The 19,621-nt window shown below is 44.3% G+C and overlaps 1 protein-coding gene across 1 annotated transcript in view; it reads left to right on the plus strand.

Moving 5' to 3' along the window:
• The first annotated feature begins 1,109 nt into the window (after window positions 1-1,109).
• LOC146864200 (granzyme A-like) overlaps window positions 1,110-19,621 on the plus strand; it is a 41,722-nt gene continuing 23,210 nt past the window's right edge. The window contains exons 1-3 of the mRNA XM_085639022.1: window positions 1,110-1,170; window positions 10,565-10,709; window positions 16,415-16,559. Coding sequence (XP_085495148.1) covers window positions 1,110-1,170; window positions 10,565-10,709; window positions 16,415-16,559 — 351 coding nt within the window. The remainder of the gene's footprint in view (window positions 1,171-10,564; window positions 10,710-16,414; window positions 16,560-19,621) is intronic.

Raw genomic sequence — 19,621 nt, forward strand, 5'->3', positions numbered from 1 at the left:
GGGTAATGCTATCAATGCGCATGTATGGCCGTGACCCAGATAGGCATTGAGACACACATTGTCATGCAAATTAACACTCATAACAGTTGAATACAAGTGAAGGTGCGTAGACTTTATTAGCATGTACGTGTCAGTACGGGCAAGATAAGTGCCACAACATGCAGACTAATGTAGCATTATGGCAGAATGAGGAACGCTGCCAAGCCCCGCTGTCCACTCTGGGGGAGTGCCTTACCTTTCACGTGTGTGTGAAGCCGCTTTGTTGTCCGCTCATGTATTCTGAGTCCAGGCAAATGCAGCCATGTCCACTGTTGGACATGTGACCAGATCTCCAAGATGCAACAAGGTGTTGGGACATGTGCAGCGAAGGGGTTAAAGCACTGAAAATAATACGTGAAATGCTGCTGTGCATTACTTTGCGTCAAGGGGCGTTACATGGGTGGTACATAGACGTTCCCAAGCAACCATCCATGCTTTTTGATGCAAAGCCCTATCTAATAGCATTAGTAGACAGTGTTTAGCACCAAAAATTAACGCTGCTGGAAAGCAGGCGTTAAAAGGAGAAATGTTTTTATTTCTCCTTTTTTTTCAAATTTTAATGCATACTGCACTGTACAGCACACATACAAAGTAGGAAAAGCCTTGAAGTGTGTCTAGCCATAGTATTTTGTAAATAAAGGGTAACCTTCTTGTTTAAAAACCTATATAGGTGCTAGATAGAGGAGAGAGGACATCTCTGTAGCTATGGGTGCTCCCAGTCACGTAAGACAACGCAGCCTCTTTGGGGGCTGTGCTGCGTTCCGTGACGGTTTTCAGAATCTGGGCCTTCATTGCCAGTAATTTGCACCCATGCACCCTCACGGCATCTCCAGCTCGTGTGACAGTCCAGTAAGTGGACCATATTTCTGCGGTGCCTTCTATGATTCACGTTGTTTAGGCCCACATCAGCGGGAGGCAAAGCCACAGGGGCAGGCACGAGACTAAGGACGAATCTGTGCCCTGAAACGTTGATGCTTTATTTAACCAAAACCCGCACCACATCCTTCACTGAGCTTTATAACTGAGGGCACCTGCCGCCCCGAGGCAGGGCAAAAGAGAGGTCTGGAAGAATGCGTCTTTCAGTCAGCCTTGCTGCTTCTGCGGCCCTTGTATTTCTGCTCCTTCCTGGAGGTGAGTATTTCTTGAATACACACAAGAATGCATTAACTCAGTCTGCCACACGCTCGTGCATGTGTACCCATGCACACTCACAATGGGCACTGATGCACAGAGTTTGATTGGGATAAAATATCGCCCCGGGCACGCATAAAACATTGGCCCACATTTGCGTATTGCCTTTCCGCAAAACACTGCTTTAGCGAAGTTTTATGAAAAGAAAGGGGGGAGGGGGATACGTTTTCTTAACTTCACTTAGATAAAAAAAAATGCACAGATTAGTTTACACTGGTGATCCACACATGAATGCAAGTGAAGGCACTTCTGCTCAGGCCCCCTGCCCTCGCTCAATCAGCATAAATTAATGGGCCGGCCCAGCGAGAGAAAGGGAGTGACACCTCTGCCCATCTGCCTCTAGAAAGGCACTCAGGTATCCACTGGGCCGCTGGCGGCATTCTAACAGCCCAGACAGCCCCCAGGCTGCCCAAAAAAGCAGCACACAGCTGGAACTCGGCAACCGGACCTTCGGCCATTTCTCGAGTGCAGAGACGTTTTAATGCATGGGCAAAGTGGGCTCTGGCCCAGGGCCCCAGCCTTTCAGGGGGCCCCCTGACAGTCAGCTCCGTTCTCCAGTGTTTTGCCTAATGACCTTGAATATTTCTTAAACAGATTGTTTTAAATACTGTTTTCCTTTCATTTATTTTTTATGTACCTGACGTGTGAGTCTAGTACAGCCATTTTGCAGAGAAATGTTGTGTTTATGTTTCATGCAATATACATAAAAAAAGTTTCTTTTAGATCAAAACATGGCCTAACATATAAGAAATGAGAGGGCGTTACAGAGATTATTTGCAGTAATATTGGTGAGCTCCTGCTGTGTTACAATATTGAAAACACACATACCTATCCCTGAATATTAGATGTAAACACATTTAGGGCCTTATTTATGAGAAGTGATGCATCGCTATTTGAAAACAGGGATGCGTCACTTCTTAGTGCGCCCTTCTTGCGACATGATGGATGCGTCATATTTACTGTATGACGCATCATGTCGCAAGGAGTTACAGATACGTCAGTATTTCTGACGTATCTGTAGGTGCAAAAGTGATGCATTGCTGGGGTGGGTCTGAAAACAGACGCAACTCCAGCAATGTGTCCTTTCACATGGGGCTGAGACAGGTGTAAGATATTGACGCAATGGCGTCCTAGAAGTGGTGCACTGAGTTCTCATAGATTTCAATGCACCAGTTCTATGAGGCTTTTTGAAGGGGAACACCCACCCTGCATACAATATACCTGGCGCTGGTATAATGTGGTGCAGGGGTTTATAAAGTGATGCATCGGCCTAGATGCGTCACTTTGTAAGTAGGGCTCAACATGGCACATTTTTTACGCTGCCAGTACGTCACAAAAAGTGACGCACCGGCGGCATAAAAGTAAAGCAAAGCCTCATAAATAAGGCACTTAGAATTTGGACGAGTGTTCCTTTGCACTGTCAGGGACCTAATGAAATGAAATAGTATATTTAATAAAGCATGCAGCTACTCAGACTAGAGTATCCTGGCGAGTGACAGCAGGAGGAAACCGTGCATAAAAGACCCATCAGTTATTAAAAAGCCAGGTTTTTAAGTTCTTCCTGAAAGAGAGTAGGTCTGTGGTTAGTCTCAGAAACTCAGGGAGTCTATTCCACAATTTCGCACCTAGAAAGCCGAGGGATCTGCCTCCAGTGCGGGCACGGCATATTTTAGGCATTTTGGCCAGGTTGGCATTGGAAGATCTTAGGGGTCTAGATGTTGTGTAGCGATTAACGCACTTATTTAGGTAGCCGGCTCCTAAGCCGTGGAAAGCTTTAAAGAAGATGGTCATCGCTTTGAATCGATCCATTCTTGTATGGAGGGCCAGTTTAGAGACTTAAGAATAGAGGTCATACTAGATCTGTGTTTAGGTCTCAGGATGGCTTTGGCTGCCGCATTTTGTACCACTTGTAGATGCTGTGTAAGGGATTTGGGAAGACCGAGGTACAAGCTGTTGAGATAGTCAAGCTTTGATGTCACCAGGGCTTGCACCACGATCGTTCTGCTCCCAAGCGGTAACAGTGGCAGGATTTTTTTTTAGCATCCGGAGTATGCCTAAGCAAGCGCCAGTAAGATTTTGGATTTGAAAGTGCATGGAGATGTCTTGTCTATGACAATTCCTACGTTTTTTACTTTCTCCTTTTCCGCGGGTGGGGGCGGCAGATCTTTTGGCCACCAAGAGCTCCAGTCAGGCGGTTCTGGATTACCAAAGAAAACAACTTCAGTTTTGTCAGGTTTGTACTTCAGCTGATTGATTTTAAGCCAGTTAAAAACCTTTGTGAGGAAAGACCTAATCATTGGCCCGTCGAAGTCGGTTCCTTTTTCTCATGTAAAAATCAGCTGAGTGTCATCAGCATAGGAAACTATTTTGGCGCCCTCTTCCTCTATCAGAAATGCAAGGGGGATAGATATATATTTAAAGGGTAGGACTGAGAATGGAGCCCTGAGGGACACCTACATTCATGTCCAGAAATGGGGACGAGAAAGGGGGAAGCCAGATGTCCTGAAATCTATTTGCCAAGAAGGATGACATCCACATTAAGGCGGTCCCCCCCGCCCCTCCCCCCGGCCGATGTTAGCAAGTCTTTCCAGCAGCCTCTCATGTGGGACCGTACCGAAAGCCGCCAACAGATCGAGCGGTATCAGAACAACCATGCCTCCCTGGTCCAGCTTACCCTTGAGAAATTCAGTCACTTCCAGCAGAGCGTACTCTGTACTGTAGTTAGCCCTAAAACCGGATTGGGACTCATGAATGAGCTTCCCAACTTCACTGTGTTTTTGGAGGACCTTGTTTACATGCTTCTCTGATACTTTGGAGAGGGTCGGAAGAAGGGAGATTGGCCTGTAGGTGACAGGGTCTGTCGGTTTGGCGTTAGCCTTTTCTATCAGTGGAAGAATCTTAGCATTCTTCCATAATTTCGGCATGTTGCCTGAGGAGAGGGAAACATTAATGAGCTGGTTTACCATGGGGTTTATGGTGGGAGCTAATAGGTTCAGGATATTTGCTGGATATGGGTCAGTAGGAGAGCCAGACTTAATGCTTTGGAGAAGGGTCAGTGACTCTTCAAGCTGAAACTCAGGGAAAGCTAGTAAAGATGGAGGATCCAAGAGGTGAAATTTGCTAGAAGAACTAAGGTAGAAGGTCAGTTCTTCCTCTGAGATGTTAGTGAAGGCTTGTTGGATCACAGAGATCTTTTTGTGGAAGAATTGGGCTATTTGATTATACCATTCTTCCGTGCATGGCCCTTCCTTTGCGCTGGCTTTCGGGGTGGTAATGGTAAAGGATTTAACTATGCTAAAGATTTCCTTACTCTTATTTTGGGCATTTTCTATCTTGGTTTAAAAGAAGTTTTTCCTGGCTGCCTTCACGAGAATGTAATGATCTTTTAAGGTGTCTTTATACACCTTCTTGTCCTCAGGTAGATAGGATTTACACAATTTCCATTCCATTTTTCTACAATTTGTTTTGCTAGATCTGAGGGAATCGTTTAATCATGTAGCTGGTGGGGCCGACCTCTTTGAGGAGCGGGAAACAACCAGTACCTCTGCACCAATGTTGGTTCAGAGCCAGGACTCTATTGATAGGGCGTCCGAGTCGGGGCAGCCAGACAGCTCCGTTGAGGAACAACCAAGGGCATCTGCTAACATCGGGATGGATATTTTATGGAACTTTCTGTAATTAGGGACCCTCTGCCCTGCGTTAGCCTGAGGGGCTGTGGCAGAGTTGGGAATGAAACATTTTAATATGAGGTCGTCAGACCAGGTAATGGTAAGAGGTAGGCTTCCAGATATGTCAAAGTTGTGAAAGATTTGGTCTCGGGTATGGCCCTTCTCATGGGTGGCTGAAGAAATAGATGGAAACATGTTGCAGGCTTGCAGCGGCTCCAACAAGGAAATTGTTTGAGCGTCTTTTCCATTGTCCATATGTATATTGAAATCTCCCAGAATAAGGCAGTTGTTGTATTTTAAGGCCAGGGAGGTGGTGGCTGTATTAAGCGTAGTAATACATTTTCCAATTGCACCTGGAGGTCTGTAAATCAGAAAAACAGCTATGCTATGATGGGGACTAAGGTACAGCGGACGCCTAAGGACTCTGCCCCCTCGATGTTTTCCATCGGGATGGGAGAGCAGTCTAGTTTTTTATTGTAAATTATGGCGACACCGCCCCCCTTACCACTCGGTCGGTCCCTCCTAAGGATTTCATAACCCGTAGGGATGGCCGAGGTGATAGTAGGGTTGGAGGCTTCAGACAGCCAGGTCTCAGTGAGAAGTAAAAGATCAGGCTGTTCGTCTAAAAGTAGGTGACATGTGTGGTTCATGCTTTTGCATAGAGCGACAAATCAAAAGGGTGGCCTTGAAGTCCTCTGTTTTCTTATCGTTTTTACACTTATTGTTGCGTGGAAAGATCTTGGGTGCGAGTTTCCTGGGCTGGAGGAGAGACCAGTTTCACTTATTGCATCGAAAGTCTACCTCCAGGCTCGGATCAGCCGCTGTACACTGACGTAATGGTAGCCGCCTAAGGCTAAGCAGTTTTTCCCTATTGTAATAAAGTGGAAGAAACTCACCGGAGGAGAACTGGGTAGCATAGCCGGTGCCAGACGCCTCCGGGATGCTGACGGGCACAGCCGGGCCTGACTTTGGGGCACCAGCAGCGTGCCCGCTGCACGTAATCGTTTGCATCTGGAATATATAGGCTAATGCCTATGATGCAAACTGGATCGCTAACGCACCTGAGGAAGCAGAAACTGCGTGGGTGGAAGTGAGGAGCCTGATAATAACCCCAGCCCTCCACACAATCGGCGTATCAGCCACGGCGGACCTGGACTGGAGGAAAAGCGAGATGCGAATCGGAGCAGCTAAGGAAGTATAGGCAAGCAGAATCAAGTAAAGTGCAAGTGCGCGTAGGTAGGAGAAATTGTTGAAAAGCACAGAGTAATTCAGCCACACATATACAATTTTAAAAGTATTAAAAACCTAGTAGCTGGGCAGAAAACACTAAATCCTACTGCTGCCAGCTGCATGCGCCCGTTTACATCGGGAATATATAGGGTAATGCCTATGATGCAAACTGGATCGCTAACGCAGCTGAGGAAGCTGAAACTGCGTGGGAAACAGGGGCTCAAATTGGATCATAAATTCAAAGCTGTTCTGAACAGGGGCCCCCAAAATATGTTTGGCCCAGGGCCCCCAGAATCCTTAAGATGTCCCTGCTCGAGTGCCTGCGGTACCAATCCGACGCTGGTCATGCGCACTCATGCACACTCACAAACTAGTACACAAACGCACAAACACAACCATGGTCACCCACACCCACTCTCTCTCACTCGTGTGTACTCATACATACTGATGCACATACATAAACACGAGTACACAGACCTACTCACGCACACTCTCCCACACTCTGCTATACTATAACACCACTGAGCAAAAACATATTTTTAAATTAAATTCTCGCAAAGTTTGTTTTAAGAGTGTGACACACTGATACATGCAGTACTATCACTCTACACGGAGTAAATCTTAAAGCGTTTACTCTGTGTACAGGGAAGACTTGCATATTTATTTATGAAACTATAAAAAATACCATAAAATCATTTTTCGTTGTGTACTGGTGAGCATTCTGAATTTGTTACTAATTTTATATAGGCACCTGTGTGCTTTTCTCAGTATGGTATACGCTTTCATCAAAAAAATATTTACTTCTATTTTAAAACCTATGAGTTATATATTTAAGTGTTGCGGTTTGTACCCATGTTATCCTCAATACCAGCTGACTGAGTTATGTAGTGCTCAGTGAACAGTCCAGAGAGGTACAGTCTGAATATGACTCTTTACACATTTTATTTAGTAGAGGGACTGTTCATACACTATTGAACTGTCTTGTATATAATTATTTAATAGGCTGTACAATTTGTACATGATCAGTTAACGCCTGTAAATGTAATACTGTGCTGTTAATGCTACAAGTGTGCATTTAGGGGCATATTATCAAGACAGGCGATAAAATTATCGCCGATTTAGCGGCAGAAAACTGCCGCTAAAACGGCGATAATGGGCTTGATAGTTTGCCCTATGGAATTCCAATTGAAGCTCAGGTTAGATGTCCTTCACATCCAACATGGGCTTCAGTTGGAATTCCATAGAGCATATTATCAAGCCCATTATCGCCGTTTTAGCAGCAGTTTTCTGCCGCTAAAGCGGCGATTATTTTATCGCCTGTCTTGATAATATGCCCCTTAGTTCTGTCAATGTACATTCATTGATATAAATTATTTTCTTTGCTGCAATTGTCATTTCCAAGTAATATTGGGACATATTATCAAGGACGGCGTTAAAAATTATCGCCGGTTTAGCGGCAGAAAACTGCTGCTAAACCGGCGATAATGGGCTTGATAATATGCCCTTGTGAATTCCCATAGAAGCCCATGTTCCGGTGTGAACATGGGCTTCTATGGGAATTCTCCAGGGCATATTATCAAGCCCATTATCGCCGGTTTAGCGGCAGTTTTCTGCCGCTAAACCGGCGATAATTTTGACTCCGTCCTTGACATTGTGCCCCAATGTACTTTGGGGCTTATTAGCAAGGGCTGGCGATATAATTATCGCCGCTTTAGCGTCCGTTTTTGGGCGAAAAGCGGCGATAATTATATCGCAATATCATCAAGGACACACTAGCGCGTGTTTCCTTGAAGCAGAGCTCGTTTTTTCACAGCCTCGCATCGCTAATGAGATGCAAAAGAGGCGTGGCTGTGAAAACAACACATCTTAATATCATGAAGGCAGCTTCGCTATAATAACAAGGAGGTGCAGCGATAAAAAAAATCGCGCTACCTCAGCCTTAACTCAGGAATTTAACACCTGTTAAATTCCTGACTAAGGCATACTTTTAATGGGATATGGATTATGCTGATAGGACCACAGGGTCCTATCAGCAATGTTATCGCTGTTTTCAATGGAACATCGCTGGAAAACCAGCGATGTTCCATTGAAAACACCGCTATCGCTGAAATATTATCGCCATAGCGCTATGCGTTGTAAATATAGCGTTATCATGGCGATAATATTCAGCGATAGCTGGCGATAATTTTTCTATCGCTATGAACGGCCAGCGATAATTATCGCTGGCCATTGATAATATGCCCCCAAGATGTTTAAAGTGTACATTGCTTAGACACCATCTACACTTATTTGTGCCCTAATCTTTAGAGCAAGGTCAATGTGTTCCAGAGAGTTAATTAAGTGGGCTTTGTACCAGCTTCTTTATTTAACGCCAAACCAAACCTGCAAAACATGAGCTGGCGAATTTAATGAAATTTGTGGCTATTAAATACCCGAGCAATGTGCAGCAAACTGAACCAGTAAGAAAATGAACACCCTATGAAGCTGTTCAAAATTGGTGAGAGATTCCAAATGTTAGAACCACAAGGCATTTTGAAAAACTTATGGAAAGTGTACCGTAACCTTAGCTACTGCACTGTAATAATAATTTCTAGGATTCTTGGTCGTTGGCATCCATTATTTATAGGGATAATATTTCTGCAAGTTATGGGGAATAAATAATTCATTAGTATTACATCTTTCGTTTGAAATTTGATTTGGGATTTGAAACCACTGGTGAAAAATATGAGTCAAAACCTGATTTTGGTGCTAGGCAGTCATGATTTTGTTTTATACCAAGGCACACTCTAAGGGGAATATTTAGGAAATGGCAGAGCGCAGCGCTATGGCTAAATTCGTAGCGCTGCATTCCGCCATTTCCAAAACACAGGGATGCGCCGTATTTACAACAATAAAGCGCACCCCTGTGTTTTCCCTAGTGCTGGTGCTAAAAATAGCTGCCTAGCGCTAACACAGACACCCTTGTGCCATAGTGCAACAGTGCCTGCGTTGCAGGGAATGATGGGTTATGTGCAGGAATGTGTCCCTTTCTGCTCATAAACAATCAATATTGGTGATGTGTTACTTCTATGTGTGCTGCATTCTGCAGGGACACCTTCCTGCACATAAACAATCATTAATGGCATTTTGCTCTTTCTATGTGTGCTGCAGAATGCAGCACACATAGAAAAAAGCAAATAACAAGGAGAATAGTTATTGCTCCTCGTTGCGCCATTCTAATACCTGTAATTGCATGGCATTAGTTTTTGGCGCTGCCTAAGATTTACAGATCTTTGTAAATCTGGGGCAGCCTCAAAAAGCAATGGGTGTTGGGGTGGAACGGCTACAGCAACAACCATTGCACGCCCCTTTGACACAGATACCTGTGTGAAAGGGTACCATATTTACAAAGCAGCCTTAAGCCACAAAAAGTGGCTTAATGCCACTTTGTAAATATGGTGCAGGGCATTGCGCCACCGGAACGTCTGTAAAAGTGATGTTCCGGTGGCACAATCCCCTTGTAAAAATGCCCCTAAGTTACTAATCATGCAGTTCAGAAATGGCTTGTGTGTGATACCCCTGCCAACAGTAATTGCTGAACATGACCATGCCGCTTTGGCACTGGCCACTGGGCAAAGGGCATTAGTTGCACCCTTGTCTAGTGCCCGGTGATCCTCTTCTCAGTACTTGCTGGGCATGGCCTGAAGACATGCCCAGTAGGTAGGGTCTGAATCCATGGACTTGCTTGGAACACTTTCTTAGAGCACCCTCTGGGCACAGGTATTTCAAGAGGACAAGCCATTTCTCAGAGCCCCTCTATGGCGCAGTTAGCATATAAAGATGTGTATCAACATAAACATGCCCACAGAGAATATGTATTCATCAAAACTAACTTCGCCAAAGGTACATAATTTGAATTTTTAGACATGCCAAATTTGGATCAAATTTCTTGATTTTTAAAACAGTAGACATTTTCTGTCCCCCAGGCCTCCTCATGGCCCACCCCGTGGTCCCTCAGAATCCAAGAGTCAGACCCACAAAATAAAGACCACCACCTGTTTATTGGCTGCATACAATGGTATCTGCTAATCAGGTGATCTCACTGCATAATGGTTTTCATGTTATGCTGGTTGTTGCCAACTAACTAACAGCACCTAAACACATGGGGTCAAGTCTATTAGGTGAGTCTCCTTGCATATGTGTTCAAGTGAGCACTAAGAACAATATCTATAGGGAGGTTGTACAAATATCAGAAAGTCTCCAAACTGAACGGAGGGCTGCATTCGGCCGTAGTCGAGGCCTTGTTCCCACCATTCACCCCGACTCTGCACACATGCCTTTCCCACGAGTTGACAATTCCATTGCAGCAGCTTGTAAAATACTGGGCTTGGTAGAGCATGTTTGTGAACATTGCTGCTGATGTTTAACCATGCTTTACTGGGTTGTGCTTTCTACAGATCAATGCATGGAAATCATTGGTGGGACTGAAGTGGTTCCACATTCCAGACCTTACATGGCTCTGATAAAGGACAGAGGGTTCCTCATTTGTGGAGGGACATTGATCAAAGATGAATGGGTCTTAACAGCTGCGCACTGCGATATGTAAGTACTTTAATTACAAAGCGGCAATATGTTTCAGCAGAGTGGGGAGATATGAAAGCAAAAAGTGTACTTCGGAGTTTGTCTGCAAAAGGTTGAGGGGGTCTGTCCAGGCTTATATCGTGTAGTGAGTGCCTTGCACCTCAGTGGAACCAGCATCTTCACATGAGAGGGTCATACACATACAGGCAGCAAGTAGGCTCTAAAAGTAGGTTCTAACCTAAGAAGGTGACCTCCTTACTCTGCCCAGGTGGATTGGGGGTAAAACTCAGCAGTATGTCAGTCACACCAGGGAACTGAATTGTTCTGGTAGTCCTGTCAGGTGCCTGTCAGTGAAGCATTAAACTTGCTCTAAACCCAGTGAGGCCACCCAAGGACAGGCACACAGACTCCTGGTTCATGAAAGCAGTCATTTTGCTTAGGCTCACATTACTAACTCACTTAAATAAATCACAGGATCTGTATTACTTATAAACATCAAAGTTCCTCACAAGGCACTTTAGGGTTGGGGTGGGAGAGAGTGTGTTCGGGATTAGCAAAAACAGTTGAAACCGAGGTACTGACAAACATGTTTTTGGTTTTTCACATTGTTGAACACACCTGAAGCTACTCCACCACCAGGCATTACCACATGTGCTTCCAGTGTGTCAAAGGGAAGAGAGAACCTACCAATTTCATGGGGTGCAGGGGAAGAAGTTCTCCACACTTAAGGATATTTTCCTTGTGAAGAAACATAGGGGCATATCTCCAAGGACGGCGATAAATAAACGCAAAGCGCGCCTAGCGCTTTGTTATTTATCGCCGTCTATCTCTGGAATTTCTCAGCCTGGTAATGCGTTATTAACAACGCGTTACTCCAGGGCAATAAAAATCCCAGATATAGCGGGGAAATCGCCGTTTTGCAGGGAACATCGCTGGTTTTCCAGCGATGTTCCCTGCAAAACGGCGATAACCTTGCTGATACGACCCACAGGGTCGTATCACCATAATCCACCCCAATGTCAGGGATAGGTAAGTCTGCATTTTAGCCGACGTTAGTTTATGGAGAAACAGCTGTTTTCTCCAAAAACCAACAAGTGCTAAAATCCTGTGGGCTGCCTTGTAAATATCGCGATGTGAACATTAGCGATATTTGCAAGGTAGTCCATCCGGGGTACGCCCAGTGACGCCCACTTTGCATCTCATTAGAGATGCAAAGGGAGGCGTTGGGAAAAAGGGTGCTAACATGCGATTAGGCATGTTAGCACCATCTTGTAAATAGGGTGATAGTTTTATCTCCGCTTTTTAGATAAAGCCCTTGTAAATATGCCCCATAGTTTGGGGGATACTCAAACCCTCTGCCCTCTGGTTTGTCCGCAGGAGCAGTACAAGCAGTAAATCATTAGTGGTCTCAAGACTAGAATATGGTTCTGCAACTCTTTCAGGTCTTCCCAGAACAAGAACGGCTGCACTCAAAGCGACCCTTGAGGCAGCAACTAGACTGTTAACTGGCACTAGACGCTTTGACCACATCGTCCCTTCACTCAGGTCTCTCAACTGGCTCCCTCTCGAGGCCAGAACTCAACTGAAAACTGCTTGCCACATGCATAATTGTAATGAACCAAGGTACCTGGCAGAAAAGATTCAAATCTCAGGAGACAACCGCTAACTCTGAAGTGCAAGCTCTCTCAGGCTAGAAACTTCCACCTCCCCCCACCCCAGATTCAGGAAACAAACAACATACACACGCTCCTTTTCTGGATCAGCTCCAAGGATTTGGAACTCCCTAGCACCCAACGATCGGTCAGACCCAGCGACCCATGTCTTCAAAATAGAGGTGAAAAAGATCCTAATGAATGGATTCCTCTCTTAAAAGTCCCAATGTGCCCTGGGTCCATTGGCTGCTACAATGACTGTAATACCAATACAGGGCTAAAGCACACCAATGCCCAGTAGAACCCACACAAACATTGTCCCCTGAGTTCCTGAAACGGAACCGACGCAGAGCAGAATCATGGAAATCTACCCTGGAGAACCTACTCCAACGACGCACAAGGAATGGAGATCGTCTGTTAATAACTCCGTTACTACATACCATATCTTACTGAAGTTCTTAAGAGTTGATATTTTTTATTAGAATTTCTTTTTATGTGTCAGATCTTTGTTTATGTTTATCTATCATATGTAAAGCGCTCTGATACCCTTGAGTCTTGTTTGCATGAGTGGGGGAGGAGCACAAAAGGAAATCTACAATTTGTATAGATTTCTGTGCATTCGAATGACTCTATAATAGCTTGGGGTAGCACGTCAACCCATTGTTCTTTTGCTAACCATGCCACTTTGTTTGGAATAGGCATGCGCAAATTAATCTTAACCATGTTGCTCATGGAAACAGTTCACGCCGAACTGCCAAACCAGGTCCTCCCTGAACCAGAACACAAGCACCCCAGGACCGGTTTTGCCCTAATTATAGGCTCATCATCCGGGTGCAGCTTGTTTCCCATTGAAATAGTGAGCACAGGACCCACTTCTGGTCTCACCATACCTCATACCCATGCCACTAAGGCGGGTACATGAAACATGGACACAGTGAACCTACAATAAGTCTATCCACTAGCAATAGGTTGTTGTAGCACGCCAACCCTTCATTCTTTTGCTCACAATGCCACCTCAGTTTGGACTCAGCCATGTGCAAAACTGCCTTGACTCTGCTCTTCATGGGAACTGTCCAGTCAGAACTGCTAAGCCAGGTCCTTCCTGAGATGGAACACAAGCAACCCAGGACCTCTTTTACCCTAGATATGGGCTCACAGGTCGGGTGCAGCTTGGTCCTGTGACATAGTGAGCACAGGATCCACGTCTGGGCATGCAACTTAGGGCAGTACAATGGATTGGGATGCGTCCCCAAATGATTACCAGTGGCTGGGATTAATTCAAGCATTGCCTGCATCTCTGTTTTGTATACTTGTTTTGTTTTGTATACTTGCTTTTAAGGCAGACCATGTTTCCAGAAATAGCTTTATCAAGTTTGCATGCAAAAATGTATATAATTCACGCTATGGACTGTGTACAAGGGAAACAACCTTTACAATGCAGTCATTACAATGCACTACCTTTACAACGCAGTCATTACAACACAACATCCTTTACATCGCATGCCATTAGAACACAGCCATTACAACACGTCACTGCAACGCATGTCATTACAACGCATGTCACTACAACGCATGCCATTCCAACGCATTATAAGGTAAGTAATGGGTGAATAGTAATTTTTATTCCAACACTTACCCTACTGTTGCACTCACTGGAGTGGGAATAGTAATTTTTACCCCTACACTATCCAACACTTACCCTACTGTTGCACTCACTGGAGTGGGAATAGTCATTTTTACCCCTACACTATCCAATACCTACCCTACTGTTGCTCTAAAATTAATATGCATTGTAATGGGATGCGTTGTAGTGGTATGCGTTGTAATGGAATGCTTTGTAAGTCTAGTTTCTAAAAATGCGTTGTGATCACATGCGTTGTAAAATCATGCGTTGTAATGGATGTTGCAATGTAAAAACTGTGTTGTAAAGGCATGTGTTGTAAATGTTCGCGTTGTAACATCATACAACCGTGTACAACGACAAGTAATAAAAAAAAGAAATGCAATCTTTGCACCTCACTTTATCTGAAAATAGATACTGAAGAGCGTTACGTATAAAATTGTGACATTCGATAAGAAATATTTTCTGGAAAATTGTGCTCTCCACTGGCATGCTCAACTCTGCAGGAGATGGGAGTGCACATCTCTTTCATCAAGGGAGATTCGTCAACCTCTTGAGTACTGGTTGGTGGAAACTATTCTAGTTATAGTGGTCAGAGTTTTACCTCTAACCCCTAGTGGGTAGAATGCCTACCAGCCCTGTGTGGAACAATTCACATCCAGCTCTGCCATGATTGGGATCAGTCATCCCACCACCCCTGTGGGTGATATGTATGTGGTCAGATAGCTATACTCACCACAGTCAAGAGACTGGCCTGCAATTAGGTTTGAGAATGGGCACTGGGAACTTCATTTCTTAGTATAGCATAACATTGATTTGATGTTTACCCAGAAACATTTCAAAAATCATTTCCACGTGCACAATATCGGGAACCTCCACCATTTCAATATATTCATTTTAAACATTTTTTCAATCTTTCGTTCGCATTAACAAAGTACCTTTTCCGAGAGGCCTTTTGGGTTCTAAGATCTGTTAGCATTTATGGCCGAAGTTGAAATATTTTTTGTGCCTGCCCCTGTCTGCTTCATTAATGCCACATATAGCACAGCAGCTATGGCACTATGTATGACCCACTGCTTCAGGTACCATATATACTCTATACTAGAAACCACAGCCTCCTATGTGTCTGGACTGGAAGACTTTAATCCATCCGGGGTAGTTGTTGATTCAGCTAGGGGTGGTGGAGGGGATCTTCTGCTAACATACTGATAAATACATTTTTATGTTTAATACAGCTTGATTGACACCTTGGGTCAGCTCTACTCTACGCACCGTTTTGTAGCCTTTATATCTAGGGGCATATGTACAAGGGGATATCGCCACCAGAACATCACTTTTAGCGGCTTTCTGGTGGCGAGATCGTCTACTCCGTATTTACAAAGCGGTGTTAAGCCACTTAACGTGTCTTAATGCCACCTTGTAAATAAGTCCCTTTTCACGCTTCACTGAGTGTGAAAGGGGCATGCAATGGGTGTTGCAGTGGACGTTCCGCCGCATCACCCATTGTTTTTTTTTACTCTGCCCCATATGTACAAGCCTGGGGGGGCGCCAAAAACAAAGACCAGGGAATACTTGGTCTTAGACTGGTAATACGAGGTGAAATTAATTTCTCCTTGTATTTTTCTCTTTCCATGTGTGCTGCATTCTGCAGCACACATGGAAAGAGCAAATCGCCTTTCAAGATTTTATATGTGCACCTTCCTGCACATAAACAATCACCCCTGCAGCTCAGGCACCCTTGCAACTTGGCACAAGTGGGCCTGCACTGGTGCTAGGCAGCTTTATTAGCACCAGCACTAGGGAAAACACAGGGGTGCCCCGTATTTATATTGAATCAACTATTTATTTATATGACGATTGCCACTTATTCATGCAATGGCAGCCAGATAAAGATAGTTTATCTTTATTAAAAGATAGTTTCTTATCTTTATTATTATTGCTATTATATTTATTATTTGAAGTAGGTTCGGTATAAAAAGTAGCAGTGGTAATTGGAGTGTTGGTAACAGAAGTACCAGTAGTAGGTGTATAAAACAAATATTATAAAAGACATAATTACATACAGCCATTCTTTTTATAATGGATGAAACAGGATCAGGTTGTACCTGGAGGAGTTTGTCCCAGGATAAAGGCTTGGAATGAGGTAATGCATGTAGAAATGGGTGGTATCCCACTGATGTCTACATATTTATCTCAGTAGAGGCCCATTGAGGGATTACTTGTAACATGCGGTAATAGCACAACTGGGAACTGCACTAGAAAGGAAGGGGACTTGGCATTTTTGTGGCTGGACACGCACACACATCACACTGTTGTTACTGTATAATCCCACTCTGTACCCGGTGTCCATGCGGAGAGAACCCAGTATAAAAGCTATTTTTTATTTCCAATTGTAAAAGCAATGGCTTGAGCACCTATCAGAGCAATATTAATACAAATCCATTTCTTTTCAGATCAATAAAAACAACGACGGTTGTTCTTGGAGTTCACTTCCAGTTTGAGAAAGAAGCAGAGCAGCAGACATTCAAAATCAAACAATCTATTCCACATCCACGTTATAAATCGGACGCCCGTGACAATGACATCATGCTTCTCCAGGTACACTTAATGTCCTTTTGTTTAATAAATGTTTAATCCCGGTACCCAGTTTCCTCTAGACCTGATCTTGTCGCCCTGATCCTTAACAGGCAAGGTGAACATTGTTGTCATCCTGGAACACCATAGTTTTGTGGCAAGGGGAATAACATGAGATGGACACAGGAGTATCCCCTGGGTGCTCCACTCAACCATAAATCACCCAATACAGGTGCAACACCGGCATTCACAGTCATTGAAAGGTGATTCTTACCATGTGTAGACATTCCAAAGTCTGCTCATCAAGGTCTGTCTTGTTATAAACCCTAACCTATTACCCTACATGTGCCCAACTTCAAGGCCTGCACATTCACCACTAGGCTACATGCAGCATGGCAGGGACACAGGCCTCTGATGACCTCAACCCCAGTTCCACGGCTGGAGGAGCCCAGCACATCTCAAGGCACATTCCAAAGGGTTATCCTGAGAATCTTAACATCTGCCAGTATATTTATCTAAATCCCTGCCAAAGGTAATAAGTGTGCACTGCATGTGGGCTGTTGCAACAGTGCCCTGTTGCTTGATGTGCCTGCCATTTCTAAACCAGTGAAAAGTTTAAATAAATATGTTTAGTTGCAATGTGGATTGGTGAGGGTGCAGAATCCAGAGCTGTGTAGCCCACTGACAGACACTTTCAGAAGTGTGTCACACCTACTGTTCGACCTGTCAGCCTTAGGTTGGTCTTCTCCCAAACCTTTTGCCTTACTCTCCTGTTTTTGCTGAGTTTGCTTTTGTGGGCCTTAGGATTCTGTGTACTTTACCACTGCGAAGCGGTGCTAACATCCTCTCTTTTAAACATGATAAAATCATATCCCTGCCGCGCAGTTTCCTCATCAATAATTTAATTGCAAATGTTGCAGTGAAATTATTAATGATGTCATGGCCTGAGTGAATTAATATACGAGGTAATTAGCAGTGCATGGTAACGGCACAAGCTAAAGTAACCTTAGGGTACTAGTTTGAGGGGCATATTTACTAGTAAAGCGGGGAAGCCTGTTGTTAAGCCAAGAAGGCTAACTACACTCTTGGTCTCTTTAGAAACGCAGGTTTGCACCATATTTACATAAAATGGGGCAGCCCTGTGTTTCCCCCTTCGCTGCCCCTAAATTTAGCTTCCTAGCGCCAATGCAGGCACCCTTGCACAATAGTGTATGGTACCTGCGTTCCAGGGGAAGATTGTTTATGTGCAGGAAGGTGTCCCTGCCTGTACATAAACAATCTATAAATGGTGTTGTATAACTTCTATATGAGCTGCTCAATGCAGCACACATAGAATTTGCAAAACGTAATTTTTCTTAAATGATTGTTTATGTGCAGGAAGGGACACCTTCCTGCACATAAATCATAAACAATCATTGGCGTTTGCCGTTCCATGTGTGCTGCACAACACAGCACACATGGAAACAGCAAAAACTAGGAGAAATTAAAAAGATTTCCTCATTTTGCCAGGGTAAGACGAGGTTTTGCCTGGTCTTAATTTTGGCGCTGCTCCATATTTACGCCACCCTTGTAAATATGGGGCAGCATCAAAAATCAATGGGTGTAGCGATGGAAAGCCCACAACAGCACTCATTGCCCTCCCCTTTCACACTAAGTATAGCATTAAAACACGCTAAGTGGGTTTACGCTGCTTTGTAAATAAGGGAAAGCCCCTATCGCCACCACAACATCCTGAAAAGTGACATTGTGATGGCGATAGGGGCTTGTAAATATAACCCATAGTTACTTGAGATAACTATAACTGGTGAATTTCGGTGATTTTGTATGTTTTTGGAGTAAACTTGACCCAAAGGAAAAAGAGCACTTTACATGAGCACCGGTTGCACAGACGGACACATCCATTTTGTTAGGCACAGAGAGATTAAGGGGCATGTTAACTACAAACGGCGATAAACATCACAAAGCTTAGCGCTATTACATTTATGGCCGTCTATCGCTGGAATTTATCGCCCGGTTAGCGCGTTATTAACAGCGCGTTTCTCCAAGGCGATAAATATTCCAGCAATAGCTGCGAAATGCATGAATATCGCAGAAAATCTAGCGATATTCCTGCAGCGAAAGGGAAAACCTTGCTGATAGGGAGATGTGGATTCAGCCATAGAATCCACCTCCCATTATATGAATAGCTAAGTCTGGATTTTTTTAGACGTTAGCTTACGGCGATATCCGCGGTTAGCGCAGATTTTCATGTCGGTATTGGTATCCTGGGCCAGCTTCATAATAGGGAGAAGTGCAGATGGCGATGATTGCCGTGTTGTTTTGGGAGGAAACGCCTACTTTGCATCTCATTAGAGATGTGAAACGAGGCATCGGGAAAACGGCTGCTAACATGCTCTAATGAATGTTAGCACCGCCTTGTAACTAGGGCGAAAATGTTATCTCTGCTTTTTTGGCTTTTAAAGCCAAAAAAGCGGATATAAGGCCCTTGATGATATGCCCCCAAGTTATTTGCCCAGAATCAGAGGATGCTGAGAGACCCGGCCGAGACTCAAACCCAGTTCCCCAGCTTCGAGGTTGACCGCTCTAGCTGTTAGGCCACATCTGTTGTATGTTTAAAATGTTACATTGTCACTGAAATTGTCACCTAACTATAGCTTTACTTTAACTTTTGTTGTTTTCAGTGAATTTCTAGTTTTTTTGTAACGTAAATTAATATTTTGTTATCACATATAAAGACAACCCCACACAGTGAATGGCCTTCAACCGCGCATGGCAGTGAATTGCATCCAACCCATTATCGCACCCCCACCACAAGGCACTTCAGACCCTAGGGACCCCATCCAGAGGCCTTTTTTTATTAAAGGGAAGGGGGCGTGCAGCCCCCCGAGCTGTTTTAGGCTCCAGTGATAGAGTGAGAATGAGGGTGTAAGAGTGTGGAGAAGGAGGCAAAGAAGAGGAATGGGGAAACAGAAGGTAGAAGCAGAGAGTTCGGGCGGAAAGCCGAACAAATTGGCAGATTGAAAGCGAGAGCATAGAATTAGTGGCCCTCTACAGGCATTCAAGTAACTGATTTTCCTATGTTCTGA

Source organism: Triturus cristatus, chromosome 2_1, assembly GCF_964204655.1.
Source record: "Triturus cristatus chromosome 2_1, aTriCri1.1, whole genome shotgun sequence".
Lineage (NCBI taxonomy): Eukaryota > Metazoa > Chordata > Amphibia > Caudata > Salamandridae > Triturus > Triturus cristatus.